Genomic DNA, 19,016 nt, shown 5'->3' with positions numbered 1-19,016 from the left:
AGATCACATGCTTGTAAAATAGTTTGTTTTATTTGTATAAAACTAAAACAAGAGAGTCGTTAATTGTCTGACCACTAGTACTTAAAGTCTCAATGTTCAACTCAGTTCCCTCATGGCCCAGAGTATCTGTAACTCTCCGGCCCTGACACAGTCTCTCTTTCTTCTCTTCCTTCTGTCAATACCCCATTTGCTCCTTAGTCCTCATCTACTACTTCTCACTGTGCACTATAAGCTGTTATTTCCTGAACACACCAAGTGTTCCAGACCTTTGCTCTTGCTGTTTCCTCTCATAGAAAAGTATGCTTTCATTCCCTTCAGGCCTCTGATCAAATGTCACCCTATCAGTAAGGCTCTCCCTGATTCCCCAATCTGATTTAAAATACTATGCCCACCTGGCGGCAGTTCCTAATCTTTATGCTTGCTCTTTTCTCTATAGCATGTATGACAAACATTTAACATATTTTACTTTTAATTTACTGCCTGTGTTGCTCCACTAACATGCAAGCTCCATGAGGGCAGGAGTATTTGTCTGCTTCGTGCATTGCTTTATCTCCAATTCTTAAATAAATGAGAAACCCACATCCTAGGCTCTTGCTGAAGCTCCACTTAACTGATACCACTGCAGTGTAAGAGATAATCAGGACAAATCAGAAGGTATCTTTCATATCACTACTTCCATTCAGTTCAGCTCTCTCTCTTCCCACTCACAACTCTCTTTGGGGAATTTGCTTGCTCTAACCTCGGGAAGTGTTCTGTCTGACAAGTTCCTATAAAATAAAGAAGCCATGAGTAAATTAGGAAGGGCAATCAGGGACTCTCGGAAACGCCTTAGAATATTGCTGTATTGCAAAAGCTCCATATTCGTTAAGAAGCGAGTCCTAAGATTAGTCCTCAACACAGTAAATAAGTAGTTAGGATAATACTGCCTGTGAAAACAGAAGATATGACAAGGAGCACTAACAAACCAGACAGCGAAGACATGAATAACTGACACTAATGGGACAGTTGATGTCTATTGTGGATAAAGCCTCAAGGACAGCGCTTAAGATATTTGTTTCGGACAGTACGTGCCGGGCAGAAATATTATATTTAAGCTGTTTAAATAAAAAGCTGGACAAAAAAGTAATACATTTTGTAGGAAATCATTAATCTGGAAGCCCTGTCCAAACGAGAACCAAGAGGAGCAATCACTACTCCAACAAAATAATAGGCAATATTTTATTATTTACTACATGCTAAGGACTAAGCTAAGCATTTTACATACATAACCACTGTTAATCTACACAATTACATCAATAGAAAGGTGCTATTATTATAATTAACCGTTTTATAAATGAAAAAATTCAAGCCTCTTAAGGGGAAGAAATGACATCCATATATCATAAACCAGCAGTACTGTGAAGCATGGGAGCCCCTGATCCCCACACGACACTCTGAGACCCTTTCAGGGCATTCATAAGGTCAAAACTATTTTCCTGGTAAAACTAACATTTTTGCCTGTTTTGCTCTCATTCTTTTACGCCTGTTCAAGGGCGTCTACCAGTGGCTACATGATGTGTGAAGATATCAACATCCTTAAGTCTAATGGAACGTGTGCTTGTGTAGTCTTGTGTTTTATTCCACTTTAATTTCTAATACAGTGAGTATTAATAGATACAGCCCATATGTACACCAGTCCTTTGGGGTCCTCAGTAACTTTGAGAGTGTAAAGGGATGCTGACACCAAAACATTCACAACTATTGCCATGGATCAACCCTACGTGTAGAATTGTGTAAACGCTGCATTCAAGAACCTGAACTAGACCCACAAAAATCTCCCTCACTCGACACCTTTGCAATCACACCAACTCCCCCCTCCTCTACTATCCCTAACCCCCCAGCAACCCCCAATCAGTGTTTAATGTCTGTAATTTCTCACGCTCAGACCGTTACAGACCACCAGCTTATGGAGGAATAATTCATTTCTATAGACTATGCAGCCAGTAGTGTCAGAGCTCTGTTTATTGCTTGCCTGCCTTTGGAGGTCAACGGTTAAGACCCTTTAAAATTGGGTGGTCTGAGCACCATTCTCCATCTTCCCATCAGAGCCATAAAATAACTGGGGACTTCGGAAATGACAGACACAACACACACGGCAAACTGCAGTCTGAAAATACATGCAGGGTTTTTTTAATGACACAAGGCACTTACAGATACATATTCAGGAATAGAAAGCTGATCTTCAGGAAAACCTTTCAGTTTCATATATTGCTCTTCTGTCAACTCAAAGTCATGCAGGTTTCGCCGAATATCTCCAGCTTTCTCTCTTAGCTGACGATTTGTCTCTTCCAGTTGCTTCTGTCTCAGTAAAATAGTTGCCATTTCTTGTTTCATTAGTTCTTGATATTTTCTGTGGAGAGAAATTGTGGCAAGCTTAAAAAACTTCTCAAGATTTAATTTTCTCAAAGTCACCTTTTTATAGTAACATAAAATTAGAAAATGAGAAGCTCAAATAGTATATTTGGCTCTAGCAAAACTTTTATTTACTTCACCAATTAAACGTGAAATGACAATTCTATACTCATTACTAAATGTGCAGCCATAAAAATTATTAGATAGGGTATTAATATGCTTAAAGAATAGTTTCAAAAATTGAAATTACAGGGAAAGGGTGCTTGGAGGCGGAAGAGAATATGGGGGGATACATGGTGATAGAAAAAAATTAAAATTATAAAATTATCCATTTCTTCTGTTTAGAGTTTAAGTCTTAGACACCTACTTTGGACACTACCCATTAAAGTAATTTTCATTCTCTTGGTCAAGGTACTAAAAGGTATACCTCTTTAAGGTGGCAGCACTGAACCATAATGAGGTAATGAAAACACTATATCACATAGTCATCTTTCTCAAAGAATACGTATAGTAGACAATGCTACTTTCACTTGCCTACCCAAAGATTTTGAGCAGGAGGGACCATCTGATTTTTCCCCTCCCTACTATATGACCCCCATCAACATCACACATGCTGTTATTTCTCCTATCTTAAAACAAATGAACAAACCAACCCACAACTTTGGACCCATTTCAATGCCTCCTTTGTTTGCTCCCCCTTGGAACAAAACTCCTCAACAGCTGTCCATACTCACTGCCTCCAGAGCTCTTCTTTTTCTTTTTCTGACATATCAAAATCAAAGATTATTTTATTAAGTTCAAATTTTGGAAAAATTCAAAACTACATTTAGTACCACTTTCAGTTTTAAATATAAGATTACAACTGGCACATAACACTTGGCTTCTGGTTATTATTTTCCACTGTATTTTTAATAATTTAAAAATTTTTCAATTGCAGTTGATATATAGTATTATATTAGTTTTAGGTGTATAGCACAGTGAGTAGATATTTATATAATTTACAAAGTAGATCACCCTGATAATTCTAGTACCCATCTGAAACCATACATACTTACGTTATTAACTATATTCCCTATGATTTACTTATATCCACATGACTGTTTCTACAACCAGAAATTGCACATCTTAATCCCTTCCCCCTTTTCATCTGGCAACCATCAAAATGCTTTCTGTATCTATGAACTTGTTTTTTTTTTTTTTTTTTTAATTTCTAGACTCTACATATAAGTGAACTCATATCATTTTTGTCTTTGACTTAATTCACTTAGCATAATACTCTCTAGGTATATACATTCATGTTGCAGGTGGCAAAATTTCATTCCTTTTTATGGCTGAGTAATACTCCACTGCATATATGTACTATATCTTCTTTACCCATTTGTCTTGATGGACACTTAGATTGCTTCCGTATCTTGGCTATTGTAAATGCTGCCACAGTGAACATAGGGATGATATGTCTTTTTGAATTAGTGTTTTGAGTTTCTTCAAATAAATACCCAGAACTGGAATTGCTGAGTCCTTCTGTCTCGTTATAGCCTTTGTTTTAAAGTCTATTTTGTCTAATACCCCAGCTTTTTTTGTATCCGTTTTCATGAAATATCTTTTTTTATCCCTTTACTTTCAATCTTTGAGTGGTCTCTTGTAGACAGCATGTGTAAGGGTATTGTTTTCTCATCCATTCAGCCACTCTGTCTTTTGACTGGAGCATTTAATCCATTTGCATTTAAAGTAGTTGTTTTTAGATGTGTATTTATTGCCATGGGGAGAGAACCATCAATGTGTGGCTGCCTCTTGCGTGCCCCTCACTGGGGACCTGGCCTGCAACCCAGGCATGTGCCCTGACTGGGAATCGAACTGGCGACCCTTTGTTTCGCAAGATAGCAATCAATCCACTGAGCCACACCAGCCAGAGCTGTTATTCACATTTTTGATCTTTTCTTCTTCTTCTTCAAGAAGTCCCTTCAACATTTCTTGTAGTAATGGTTTGGTGGTGATAAACTCCTTTAGATGTTTCCTTTCCTTGGAAGCTCTTTATATGTCCTTTGATTCTAAATGATAGCCTAGCCAATGAATGCATAAATAAGTGGAACAACAAATCCATGTTCCTCTCTTTCTCTTAAGAAAATACCAATTAAAAAAAAAGGCCCTAGCCTGGTAGCTCAGTTGGAGTGTCATCCTGATTCACCAAGGCTGCAAGTTTGATCCCTGGCCAGGGCGCATTCAAGAAACAACAAATGAATGCATATATAAGTGGGACGACAAATTAGTTTCTCTCTTTCTCTAAAAAAAATCAAAAATTTTTCAAATGATCGCCTTTTTGGGTGGAGTAATCTTGGTTGTAGGTCATTCTCATTACTTTGAATATTTTGTGCCAATCCCTTTTGCCCTGCAAAGTTTCTGTTGAGCAATCAACTGATACTCTTATGGAAGCTTCCTTGTAAGTAACTGTTTTCCTCTTCCTGCTTTTACGATTCTTTGTGTTTAACCTTAGCATTTTAATTATGATGTGTCCTGGTGTGGGCCTCTTTGGGTTCATCTTGTTTGGGACTCTCTGTGCTTCCAGACTTGTATGTCTATTTCCTTTGACAGGTTAGGGAACTTTTCAATCATTATTTCTTCAACTAGGTTTTCAATTCCTTGCTCTCTTTTCTCTTTCTGGTAGCCCTATGATACAAATGTTGGCAAGCCTGACGGTGTCCCAGAGGCCCCTTAAGCTATCCTCGTTTTTTAAAAATCCTACTTTTCTTTTTGCTGTTCCAATTGGGTCTTTCCTCCTATCTTATCTCCCAAATTGCTGATTTGATCCTTTGCTTCATCTAGTCTACTGTTTATTCCCTCTACCGTATTCTTCATTTCTCACTGATTACTTTTTATATTTTCTATCTCCTTGTTTGTTTTTCCTATCTCTTTGTTAAAGTTCTGAGTTCACTGAGTATCCTCATACCAGTGTTTTGAACTCTGCATTTAGCAGATTGCTTGTCTCCATTTTGTTTATTTTTTTCTAAAGTTTTGTCTGTTCTTTCATTTGGGACATGTTTCTTTGTCTCATTTCAGCTGACCTTTTTTTTTTAATCTATTAGGTAGAGCCGCTACATCTCCTGGTCTTGATAAGAGTGGCTTTACGTAGGCAAGTTGCACAGTCTCCCTGGTCACCTGAGCCAGACGCCCTACTTGTGTCCCTTGCGTGGGTTGTATGTGCCCTCCTACTGTAGTTGAACCTTGATCACTGTTGGCATGCAGATGGGGGGGACTGACTCTCAGGCAGACTGTCTGTGAGACTGGCTGTGGCTATAGCAGATGAACTGTTGTGCAGGGGCTGACCCCATGGGGCAGGATTTGCTTTGGTGGGACTCTGGTGCCTGTTGAGTCTGCCCCTTGGGTGTGTTGTTTGTGGAGGTGGTTCGGGGATGCTCTGGTGTGTTGATTCCAGAGCTTCCTGGGAAAGGTCTGGGGCAGCCAATGGCAGCCGCTGCCTTTGCTCTGCCTGGGGCCATTTGAGCTACAAGTGATCTACAGATTCTACTTGCGCTGGGCTTGGAGGTTCCTGGGAGAGGCTAACTGAACTGAGACTGGCAGCCCCTAGTAGCAGACTTGCAGCTGCTTAGCAGGAGATGTTTCCAATGCTTTTCCACGCCAGTCACCAGCTAACTCCATGAAATTCAGAGGTCACCAATGACATCCAGATTGCTAATGATCAATTTTAAATTCTTTTTATCCTTAACTTAAGGGTAACACCTGACACAACTGATCTCTCTTTCCTTATACACTTTCTTTGCCTGCTTTCCAAGACACCACAATCTCTTCATTTTTCTCCCATTTAACTGGTGGTGCTTTCTCAGTCTTCTTTTCTGGTCTGTGTTAATGCTGGGGTACCCAGTCCTCTCCTTTGAATGCAGATTCACTTCCTCGGGGAATTAATCTGGTCTCATGACTTAAATACTGTCTATAGACCAGACTCTTCACACAACTCCACATGGATTTCTAATCAGACAACTCTAACTTAACATGTCCAAAATGAACCCCTGCTCTTCACTCCCAAACCTATTCCACTATGGTTTTTCCTAGTTGACAGTAACTCCATCCTTTCGTTTATTCAGGTCAAAGATGTTGACACAATCCTCAGCTCCTCTTGTTCCCTTAAACCCCACATCTAAACCATTAGAACATCCTATCAACTTTACCTTCAATATATTCAGAGTCCATATACATTTTACTCCCATTGGTGATCAAGAGGTTTATTGCAATAGCCTCCTAACTTTCCTCTCAGCATCATTCAATCTGATAATTGTCTAAAGAATTAGAAAAGAAGACCTATTACTGAATGCAGTGATTTTCAAAGTGTTACCCTGAACCAGCAGCAGCATCAGCATTGCCTAGGAACTTGACAGAAATGCGATTTTGCAGGACACCAACCCAAATCAGAACCGGAGGGCGGGACCAGTCTTTTCTAAAAAGACCTCCAGGCGGTTCTGCTGCATGCTGAAGTTTGAGAGTCACTAAGCTAAAATAATAGTGACTAATAATATGGTCAGATAATGGTTTAAAATATCAGTTAAGTAGGGAAATGTTATAAAGTGGAGAGATACCTACTTTACACATTTAACTCCATGTAAAATATAGAAATAAACACTCATATGTTAATTTTTTACATAGACTCCAGATTTTTAAAAAACATGGACATATGTTTTATATGTGTGTGTGTGTAAATCATTGTTTATAATTTCCAAGTTCAATTTCTTTACAGTGGCAGGAGGCTTTAAAAGACACTTGGGAAGAAATGTTAGAGAATACTTTTTATGGATTTGTTTAATTTTTGTGCCCCCCCCAACCTCTAAATATGTCTTGCTTACACTTAATTTGGTGACTTTTTAAGTCACTACTTTTTAATGAATCTTTCCAAGAATTCATTATACGGTAGTTTTCATAAAAATGACACATCTTTTTTGTATTGATACTTGTTTACATAATTTTAATTAAGTTCTGTAAGTATAATACGTACAAGTCACACAGGCATATTTGTGAGTAAACACAAGAGACTTTCGACAAGCACATAACAGAGCTGGAGAAAGTGTGAGGCAAACAGAAGGCACTTCACGGCGGCAGTGTTCAAAGGGCCATGAAAATCAATCAGTGTGTTTTGCAGAGCAATTGACAAACAGGTTAATCGAGACAGCAGGTTAAGTACTGGTCGGTTTAGAGAGCTCCTGTTGTCATTTATGGTTCACTTACACTGGCAGTGTTTGTTGAATAAATGTTGAATTTTGACTTTTTGAATTTTGTGGAATGTATCAAGTAACCTACTTTTTTGTTGCTCTGGATATAAAAACTGTTACCATTTTAGCTTATAACCACATGCATTAACAGGTAAGTGCCATTACTTTTAAGCGCTAAATAGGTATTGATGCTTTTTAAAAACTTACCTGGCATCCTTCTGCTGAAAAGTCAATTGGTTGTCCAATCTCAATGTTAGTAGCTGCTTCTGGTGAAGTGCATCATTAAGTTTCTCCTCCAATTCTTCAATCTTAATAAAGAAGAACAGGTAAATTATCTGGTCAATTTTACAATTTATTATTAAAAAGCACTTAAAAGAAATAGGGTTTTAAATGGATAGAGTTTTTTTTTTTAATCCTCACTCAAGGATAGATATGTTTATTGATTTTAGAGAGAGGAGAGGAAGAGGAGGGGGGAGAGAGAGAGAGAGAAACATCAATCAGTTGCCTTGCATACATGCCTCTATTGGGGAGACAACTCACAACTCAGTTATGTGCACGGACTGGGAACTGAACCCATAACCTTTTGGTGTACAGGATGATGCTCTGACCAAACCACCTGGCAAGGGCTAAATGAATAGAGGTGGTTTTTTTTTTGCAGTGGTTGTGTCCACCAACTACAATCTGTTCACACAAATGATTTTTAAACTGTGGTTTGAAAATGCTGTCTCATAATTTTTTTTTTTCAGCCAGGCTGTCATTAAGACTATTTTTTCCCCTTAACCCACACTTACTAAGAAGCCTATTGACAACTGGGATTTTATGTTGGTGTCTCACCCAGGTGATTATTTCCAGGCCAGACCCTTCACTTGTATTTTATATCCATATATCTATTACACATCGTCGATTGACTACTTTAAACATCCAGAATGAAACTAGTCATCGACCTTGCCTAATCTTATTTTCCTTGCATTTCCTTAGTCTCCAAAGCAAAAAAAAAGGCCACGTTTGATATGGCAAGGTTTCCCTCAATGCTTACTCTGATCAAACACCTTTTTTTTTTGTTTACTTCATATAGCTGTCAAAACTATACTATCCTCTTAAATACCTATGGACAAGTCTTCCGTCAGACCCTTATAATAATCACTTGGGTTGATTATAAGTTTCCTCACTGGTCTCCCTGAGTCCAGTTTTGTCAACCTCCAAACCTATCTTCCTTTATTTTCTTCAGTGCATTTTCAAAATGCTATCAAATATTTATTTCTCCAGTTTAAAAAAAAATTTTAAATTGTTGATTTTACAGGGAGGAGAAAGGAGGGAGAAGGAGAAGGAGAGAAACTCTGTACGTGTTCTAACCTGGAACTGAACTGGCAACTCAGGCATGTGCCCTGAGCAGGAATCGAACCGGCAACCTTTTGGTTTGATGTCCAATCAACTGGGCCACACTGGCTGGGGTTTATTTCCCCAGTGCTAATTCTTCACAGGATCCTGCCTTTACAATAAAATTCCAAATTTAACGGCATACTACTTTGGCCCTTGACAATCACTTATTAGTTGCTTAAAAGGACACACTGTTCCAGCCCAAAAAAGAGTTTGCCGTTCTCCAAATATGTGGTGTTCTCTCTTCAGCCTCTATGTATTTGGATTTTGGAAATTTAGAAAATTCTTTACTCTCTCCCTGTCAACTCAAGCGATTCTTGTTCATGTTTTAAAATAAATCAGTTTACCTGCCAATCCTTAATACCATGCATCATAACTTCTTCTTCACTACTGAATCATTCCTATCATTCACCAAACACGTTCTATCTCCCACTGAAACAAAGAACAAACAACAGTCCCTTGATGACACCACTTCCTTTGCTGTATTATCATTTCTCTGCTCACAATCAGAGCATATGGTTTTCGTCCCATATTAGTCCAGTAAAACTACTGTCAAAGTTATGATTCACCTCCATAATGCCCAGTCCAATGACTATTTCTGCATATTTACCTTACTTGACAGCATGATTTGACTAAGCTGACTGCCCCATCCTCTTTTGGCTTCCATGGTACTACTCTGTGTTTTCTTTCTAACTCCATGTACACTCTCAAGTTTCTCAAGTTCCTTTGCTGCATTTGGAGCCCTCTGCAATCCCTAGGGAATGTTATCCAATTCCATGATTTTAGGTCCATCTGTATGCTAATGCACACACAGATGCTTACCCATCTAGTTGTGAACTTCTCCCTAAACTCCAATTTGTTATAGTAGATAGATAGGGAGCACTGGGGAGTCTACCCCATTGGCCAAGATGGCGCAGGGGGAGGTTCTTGCACCGAGTGCGCCAAGAGCTAGAGAGATAAATAGTCAAGGCCTTGTGTACTCTGAAAGCTAGTAAGATAATTGGAGAGAGAAAGCAAGCCCTCCCCTCCCGATCACTATAAGAACCGTGGGCTTGGGCAGGAAGGCGAGATGGTCTTTGAGACAGGAGTCTGCCCTTCTCTCAGGTCAACACCTAAATAAGTCTCTTTCCTCACACCAGCACCTGTCTCTCGAGTTTGGTTTTCATTGCCACAGGGCACTGAACCCAGGGTATTAGGTTTCAAACTGACAATTCCATTTAGGAGTCTAACAGGAATCTAAAGTGTAATATGCTCAAAACAGAACTTGTATTTTACCTTCTAGATCAGTTTTCTCCCAGCCTTTAATTTCTCAGTAAATCATGTCAGGGAAGCTAAAAACTTAGGAGTCTTACTTAAGTCAATAGCCTAATATCTTTTCCTTCTACCTTATCTACCTGTAGTTTCTTATTTAAGTGCTATTTTGAATACAAAAATCAAGATATGTAACTCTAATTGCCTAAAATCTGTCAATGGCTTCTCTGAATATATAGTCTAAAACAAAGCAAGGGCTAAATAAACACTGGTGATGGCCCATGTCCAGCCCATGCCCTGTTTCTGTACAGCCCTGAGCTAAGAATGGGTTTTAAATTTGTAAAGCGTTGTTTAAAAAAAAAACAAAAAAAACCAAAAAAAAAAAACAAAGAAAAATACGGGATAGACCATATGGGGCATGCAAAGCATAAAGCATTTACTTTCTGGCCCTTTACAGAAAAAGTTTGCTGACTCCTTATCTAAAGTAGCCATGGCTAAGTGACGCTGTGCCACCTGATGTTGAAGATGCCTTGTTTAACTGTTTTTTGATCATGTCTCTCACTTGAATGTCAGCTTCATAAATATGGGACTGTCATATTCATTGCTACATTCCCAGTAACATGTTTCAGCAAGTATCTTAAATCAACAAATAAAACCACATACCTCATAATTACTATTTTTCAAATCAAGAATACTGTTACTCAAAGGACAGAACGTTCTTTTCCGGGTTACAGCTTTTCCAGTTTCCACTGACTTCTTTCTTTTGTTTTTTTAAGAATATTTTATTGATTATGCTATTACAGTTATTCCAATTGTTTCCAACTTTTATCACCCTCCGCCTTATACCCCCTTTCCTCCAGCATCCCCCCCCACCTTAGTTCATGTCCATGGGTCGTACATATAACTTCTTTGGCATCTCCATTTCCTATACTATTCTTTACCTCCCCCTATTTTGTATCTACCATTTATGCTTCTTATTCCCTGTACCTTTTCCCCCATTCTCCCCTAACCCTCAATAACCCTCCATGTGATCTCCATTTCTGTGATTCTGTCCCTGTTTGCTTAGTTTGTTTTTGTTGTTTTTTTACACTTAGTTGTTGATAGTTCTGAGTTTGTCATCATTTTATCATTCATAGTTTTGATCTTTTTCTTACATAACATTTCCCTTTAACATTTCATATGAGGGCTTAGTGATGATGAACTCCTTTAACTTGACCTTGTCTGGGAAGCACTTTATCTGCCCTTCCATTCTAAAGGATAGCTTTGCTGGTTGAAGTAATCTTGGATGTAGGTCCTTGCTTTTCATGACTTTGAATACTTCTTTACAGCCTCTTCCTGCCTGTAAGGTTTCTTTTGAGAAATCAGCTGATAGTTTTATGGGAGCTCCTTTGTAGATAACTCTCCCCTTTTCTCTTGCTGCTTTTAAGATGTTCTCTTTAACTTTAATCTTGGATAATTTACTTATGATGTGTCTTGGTGTGTTCCTCTTTAGGTCCAGCTTATTTGGGACTCTTTGAGCTTCCTGGACTTGTATGTCTATTTCCTTCACCAGACTGGGGAAGTTTTCTTTCATTATTTTTTCAAATAAGTTTTCAATTCCTTGCTCTTCCTCTTCTCCTTCTGGCACCCCTATGATTCGGATGTTGGAATGTTTAACATTGTCCTGGAAGTTTCTAAGCCTCTTCTCATTTTTTTTGAATTCTTGTTTCTTCTTTCTGGTCCAGTTGAATGTTTATTTCTTCCTTTTGTTCCAAATCATTGATTTGAGTCCCGTTTTCCTTCCCTTACTGTTGGTTCCCTGTATATTTTTCACTTTGTATAGCCTTCACTTCTTCCTTTATTTTGCAGTTGTACTCAATCATTTCTGTAAGCATCCCAATTACCAGTGTTTTGAAGTCTGCATCTTGATAGGTTGGCTATCTCCTTGTCACTTAGTTCTTTTTCTGGAGTTTTGATCTGTGCTTTCATTTGGGCCATATTTCTTTGTCTCAGTGCACCTGTTATGTTGCAAGGGGCAGAACCTTAGGTATTTGCCTGGGTGGGGCAACCCAGGTTGCTGAGTTGTGGTGCTGTGTGTGGGGGAGGGGTCTGAGAGGGAACAATGCTGTGTGCTGGGCTCTTGTCCCACTTTCAGTCACTTTCCTGACTTCCCACAAGTGGATTGTGCCCTTTCAGGTGCTGTCCTGGTGCTGATTCCTGGGTGGGTGGGCTTGTGTATATTCTAGGTTCCTATGGGCCTCTCCAATGAACTCCTCTGTGAGACTGGGAGTTTCTCCTGCTACCAAAACCCCCATAGGTTTTCCAGCCAGAGGTTTTTGAAGCTTTCTTTTCCCTGTGCTGGAACCCTGGGTTGTGTGGTCTGTCTCATTCCCTGGTTGTTCCTCCTGGTTTATCTGCATGGGAATACAGGACCATCTGGTATGCTAGCTGCTGCCTCACCTACCTGGCCTGCCAGTCACCTCCCTGCCATGCATCCTCTATTCCCTGGCTGCCCGTCTCCACTCCACCTACCAATCTGGATTAATGTTTCTTCTTCAACTCCTTGGTTGTTGGACTTCTGTACAATTAGATTTTCTGGCAGTTCTGGTTGTTTTTGTTTTTAAATTGGTTGTTATCCTTCTTTTGGTTGTGTGAGGGAGTAAAATGTATCTACCTATGCCTGTATCTTGGCTGGAATCTCTACTGACTTCTAATTAAGTCCCATATCTCAAAGACAATCAAGGTGGGGATATGCACCTCTTCATTTCCCAAGCTATAAGGAACCCATCCATCTCTCTTAATGAAAATGAAAAAGTTTTTGGCATTTTAAAAACTGATGGGCAAGAGAGTGAAAAGGAAGGGATTACAGATTAAAGAAGTGTGGTAAGGAAAGGGATTTAGACAGCAATGGAAGGGTTTAAGTGTAAAGCTAACAATTCTCTACTATCAAGAAGTTTGGCCTAAGCAGGTACCCTTCCAAGTTCTCAGTTAGCAAGCGCTGAAAGGGAAGTGGAAATAAGTACTCTTAAGTTTCCTTGGGCTTAGTTGTTCCTGTTTTTAGACATGAAGAAACTAAATCAGCAAGGATGAAGACATTATATAGTAATACACTATACTGAAGACAGTATATAGTAATACACTATAATAAACTGTAACATCAGCATTAACTGTAATAAACACAAACATTGTATTGGTGCCATACAGGTGTAGAAAGATGTTAAAGAGAGTCATATATGTATTTCCTAACTAAAAGAGGCCTTGATGAATAAGAAAATCACTTACTTATCTCCCCCCAAATTATGTTTTCCCTTCTTTCTAACATTACTCTGACCTTTATTAGGGACAACAATGATCCAGTTAAAAACTTAAATTTTCCAGCTTACCACCCCTCTTGGTTGGGTGGGGGTGGGGGGTTATGCTATACAGTTCTAGTCAATTGTGGTCACTGGCTTGAACTCCTGAGAAAGCTCTTTAAAGGACTCATTTGGCATGTGCTCCTTTATCCAATTATTATTCTCCCTATTTTTGCCTGGAACAGCAATAATACGAGAGGTACATCAGCTATCTGTGACTCTGAGGTGAAAACTCCATGATAAAAACAGGTATCAGAAGGTTAAAGAAGCCTGGGTTTCTAATGATATCGGAGCAACCGTGCCATAGCTAAAGGACTTATCTTCAGATCCTATTATACCAGAGATACAGTATCTTTATCTTGCTTAACCTACAGTTTCCATATCTCTGTTACCAGGCAGCCAGCATTTTCCAAATCTCCGATTTAACAGCTGAATTTAATTCCTGAAACACTGGACAGCAGGTTCAATCTTTCTCCACAACAGAAATACCTATAACATTCCTAATATTTGACCACTCAGGACTAGGTGAATGCTTTCAATGACAAGAAGTTCAGTATCTTAAAGTCAGGTTATTTATAATGTAAAGAGGAAGAACAGGTTCATATTCAGCAGAATCTACCTTTCCTGTTACTTTCCTGAAGCTATAGTCTAGTGAGGGAAATTTAGTTTTGGGGATGCTAGAATGTGAGATTTTTCATCTTTGTATTCCCAAGGCTCTGCACTGGTAAGCTTTAGAGAATAAATTAAGTGGCTAAAAATACTGTTCTTTCATCGATCTCAAATTCACACTTTCTCAAATTTTACATCTCTGAAAGTAGAATGCATCTTACGATCTAAACCACATAATAGTTTAACTTGGCAGTTTTTAAACTTAGCGATACATGCAATGACCCATTTATAATCAAGATGCCTTGGATTAAATGAATTAAAGGAGGACTAATTCTTCTCCCATATGATATTTCTTCATACATGTGACAGAAAACATCTTACCTCCAAGGGTTCTCAGACTAAGCAGAATAACGAGATAAAACAAAACAAAACAAAACAAACAAAAACCCCATGAGAATGTAGAGTAAGGCAGTTTCTTCTGGAGAGCAGTTGGGCAGTACACTTAGTTAAGCTAAGTACACATATACCATATGAACCAAAAACTTTACTCCTGATTGTATATGTCAAAGAGATGTCCACACAGAAGAGAAATGTCTACAGAGGGCCAGTGCTGCACGTGGTAGCAAGGAGTTAGAAGTAGTCTGGGGGCCTAGCCCTGTGGGAGTGGATGGATGAATTGGTGGACAGAATTATGTGGAATTTGGAACAGATGACTAGATATACACAAAGTAATATAAATGATTTAAAAATAGGGCTGAATAGTAAAAATTATAAAAGAGATGAAATCTAAAACAAAACATGCAATTTACATTTATGCAAAGGAAAAATACGATACCCATTTTCAAAAATAAATGTTTAAAATAAATTAAAATTAAAATAGCTGCATAGAGAGGAGTAATGGAAATGAGCTGTGGGAATAAAAGGAATAAATATACAAAATAAAAAGTGACCTTGCACGGATAATGATTTATGTGTTGTAAACTCAGGAATATGGTTAATTATCTTCTACATTTGCAGTCCAAGTAAAAGACCACAATAAAATAACTGAACTAAGCACCATGGAACAAAAATAATATAGTGCTGAATAAATGCAGCCACTACCATTATTTTATTAGACACCAAGCATCTAAGAGCTTAAGGAATTAATTTAATTCCTCCCAACAACTCCATTTAGTAAATAGTATTACTATTCTTATTTCCCAGGAAATCAGAACAAAAAAAGTTAAGAAATTTTCCAAAAGTAACGAGTAGGGCTGAAACTCAAACCTCAATCGCGTATATCTAGAACTGTGGCTCTGATCTGATACACTAGAGAGCCTCTCATTTCTATAAAGCAAAGGCTATGCTTTAAAAAGAAAAGAGGCCATTTATAACCCAGCACAATGCAAGTTGAAAACAATTTTAAAAATGGCCTTCAAAACCCCATAAGTCTGGATATGACACTTAGAAAATAATTTTTGACTGAGTGGGTGGATTAATGAATGGGAGACTTACCTCAGGCTTCTTCAATGAGTGGCATAAATGGAGATCTTGAGGGGTGAAGATATATGGGCCAGTAGCATTACAGAAGTCCATTTGAGAAGTGAAAGCATTATGAGTAAAGGAATAGATACGGGAAGCCACTAGATACACTGCTAAAACACCAAGTGAATGAGTGTGGGCAGGTAACTGTACAGAGAACCTAAGTGTTAGGAGATCCACTTGGGTACAGCATGGGCTTTATTCAGACTTCTTGATATGTATCCTTACTAGCTCCATCACTTCTGTCTGAATGGCCTCATTATACTATTAAGCACTTGGGCTCTGTCTCATCAGGAGCAAAATGGGGTTCATTCCCTCATTTAAGAAATAGTTAGGCACTTAGTATCTGCCAGGAACTGAGCTAAGTAGTGGCGATACAACAGTGAGTAGAAAGAAGTCCTTGGTCCTCATGAACATCACAGTCTATTAACAGAGACAAATACCAAACCAACAAACAGAGTTAGGTAGTCCTATGAACATATACATGAGACAGAAAATAAAGGGGGCTTTAAAAGTGAGGATATTATTTTAATTGATAACTGCAACAATAACGAATATTTACTGTGTGCTTACTAAATATCAGGTACTAGTCTAACTTAGTCTATTGATTCATTTAAGATGATTGCTCGTGTACAACAGCCCCCCCATCCCAAAGCACCTATATCTGAAAGAGTTATGAGGCTTAAACATAATAACATATGAAAAGTGACTAGTACAGAGTAAGCATTCAATAAATGTTAGTTATTAATATTAAAATAAAATTGCCTAAACTATTTCTTTACTTCATCAAGACTTGCGGTGTAGGATGCTTTAATTTCCTAGAAGCAATGGGCAAGATTCTGAAGTACATTAGTATACATAGGCAACGGGTGAAATTGTAGACTGACTTAGCAAGAGAGAAGGTATAACTGAAACAACCAAATGGGAGGGCAGGATAGGAAGAGATGGGATAAAGAGCAAAGGTGGAGGGTTAGCTGTTGGAAAGATTTTCTCAGGACAGAAGCAGTAGAGTTAAGAAGTGTGTCCTGTCTTTTCAAAATCACTATAAATTTCTTATAGCTAGTGACAACCTTACGAGGGCTTACATGCAATTCTGTGTAATTGTGAATAACCACACAAGGCAGAGAAACAAGGACCAGAATATCCCTTCTTACTTGGCAAACACCACTTGTTAAAGACTACAGTACTCGAATTTATGCTTAGTATTGTGTCACAGTAACTATCAAATTGAAAGACAAATAGAGTAAATATCAAATAGAAAGACACCAAAGAAACCAAACCTCCAAGACAGAGAACTATAAAGATTCAATAATAATTATGATCTTGACTCTTCCCTACCAAACTAGTCACATCAGGGTTAGTTCTCAATGAAGCAGATAACTTGGTTAGGAAAAAAACCCTACAAAAATATATCTCACACATGCCAGATTTAAAAAATTGAGTCTACAGAAGCAATGCATCCTTGCCCACTTTTAAGTCACCCTTTCTTTCAGTACTTTTGATGCGAGAAATATTATTCACATACACCCCCTTCTAAAACCAGTTTTTAAAAGCTATACAAGAAAATATAATTATCTCAAAATTATATATTTTATTCTTATTTATCTACTGCTTGAAAACAATAAATCAATTTGATAACAAAATTTACACTGATCTTACCTTTGTAAGATAATCTACTTTCAAATTGTCGATCATCATATTTTTCTGGGACAGCTCTATTTTCAGTAACTGAATATTATGAAGTAGTTCTTTCCGTTCAATTAGCTGCCTGGTGATTTTGATTTTACCATCTCGCTCTTCTGATGAGGAAATGTCATCTGTAGGAACGGTTGTTTCTAAACTAATATCTTCAGATTCCAGAGAGCTAGAGACGTTAATTTTTTTTGATGACTTGACAATGTTTTGAGACATTATGGGTCAGTTTTCTTCTCCAATTCTATTTCAATTTTCTGTAGGTTAAAAAACATTAATTTAAATGACTCCAACATTCTCGGTGGGAAGCACATTAAAGAGATACTAAGGATTTCCTAAGTAATTATTAGACAATCTAAGGTTCCCAAATCTAGGATAGATTAGTAAATTACTGCTCAGAGCAAACATATTAAATCAATCTCATTAAATCCTATTATGAACTGAAGCATTTGGATGAGTAAGAAACCCAGTTTTGGGGGGGAAGAATCTTACTTGGTGGAAACAAAGAAATTGATAGGATAGAGGATAAAGCGCTAATGCCACTAATAAAAGCAGCGCATGTTCAATATTAGAGAAATCACTTTTGAGTTGCTCAAGGGAAGTTTATACAGAGATAAAACTTAGAATCTTGCTGGATATGGGGAGAAGCAGTAAAAAGTGAGGAGCATGCGTGTGTTAAGGTTGGTATAGAGCTGGACAAAGTGTAAAACGACAGTGGAAGATAGTGGTTGTCAGGCTGGGGCCCAGTCTTTGCGAATGAGAGCAGTGACTCCCTCACCCTCCCCAAACACAGACACACACCGTAACAATCAAGGGTGTGAAGGGTCTTGAGTGTCAAATGTGTTCGAAATTTATTCTGCAGGCAATGAGGCATCACGGAAGATTTTTAAAAAGGGGAAGCAGTGGCATTTTGTATAGGCTTACAGATTGCAGCATGAAAACAAGAGGGTAGAAGGGAAAAACTCAAGAATTCTAAGTCGAACTTTTTACCCCTTTAAAAGAATTTCTGCAACTCCTCTGTTTTAATACTACACGATACACTGAATTATTTACGGTATTGCAGATATCAGTTTTTCTAAACGGAGGGATGTGTGTTGAGGGGAAACGGCAAGAACTTTAGCTGGATCGGCTTCCCCCCCTTTTTAAGGGTAAAGGATAAGAATAGGTGAAATGAAAGACAGGCAACAACATCACCTGGATTACAAAGGATCTGGGACAGAGACTGGCCACACATGCGGGGTGAGGAATAAAACCCAAACTTGGCAGCATCGGAGGATTCCTTGCCCCACGCGTGAAAGGGATGGCCAAGAGCTACGTCGATAGCTTCAATTACTCCACGTCGCAGGCTGGACTGGCCGCCACTGCCGCTACTCCGAGGAGCTGAAGGCGTCTTCAGGCTGCAGCTCAACTTTCAGTACCGCAATAACGAATCTCAAGCCCGGGACCGTTTGGAGCCGTAACCAGGACAACCATTTCTGTGCCCCGAGGAGGTCCGGGCAGGCGGCAGCGAGCGGAGGCCCCGGCGCCGGAACTTAGCCCGGATCCGCCCCGGCGCGGGAAGCGATGCACGTTGGGAGCTGAGGTCCGCAGGCGGCCCCGCCCACATCCTGGGGGGTGAATGACTCCGGGG

At 38.8% G+C, this 19,016-nt stretch overlaps 1 protein-coding gene across 2 annotated transcripts in view; it reads right to left on the bottom strand.

Annotated features, from left to right (window-relative positions):
• PIBF1 (progesterone immunomodulatory binding factor 1) overlaps window positions 1-18,920 on the bottom strand; it is a 174,659-nt gene extending 155,739 nt beyond the window's left edge. The window contains exons 1-4 of one of the 2 annotated variants that reach the window (XM_024569113.3): window positions 18,581-18,920; window positions 17,354-17,643; window positions 7,812-7,912; window positions 2,191-2,389 (exon numbers count right to left, since the gene is read on the bottom strand). In XM_024569113.3, coding sequence (XP_024424881.2) covers window positions 2,191-2,389; window positions 7,812-7,912; window positions 17,354-17,605 — 552 coding nt within the window. In that variant the 5' untranslated portion in view covers window positions 17,606-17,643; window positions 18,581-18,920. Of the gene's footprint in view, window positions 1-2,190; window positions 2,390-6,572; window positions 6,681-7,811; window positions 7,913-17,353; window positions 17,644-18,580 lie in introns of those variants that run through there. The other variant, XM_024569121.3, reaches the window with a different exon arrangement.
• Between the last annotated feature and the right edge of the window lie 96 nt (window positions 18,921-19,016).

The sequence above is a fragment of the Desmodus rotundus genome, chromosome 13 (genome assembly GCF_022682495.2).
Source record: "Desmodus rotundus isolate HL8 chromosome 13, HLdesRot8A.1, whole genome shotgun sequence".
In the NCBI taxonomy this organism is placed as follows: domain Eukaryota; kingdom Metazoa; phylum Chordata; class Mammalia; order Chiroptera; family Phyllostomidae; genus Desmodus; species Desmodus rotundus.
The sequence above is the reverse complement of the archived record's forward strand: the minus strand, read 5'-3'. Positions and strand labels throughout refer to the sequence as shown.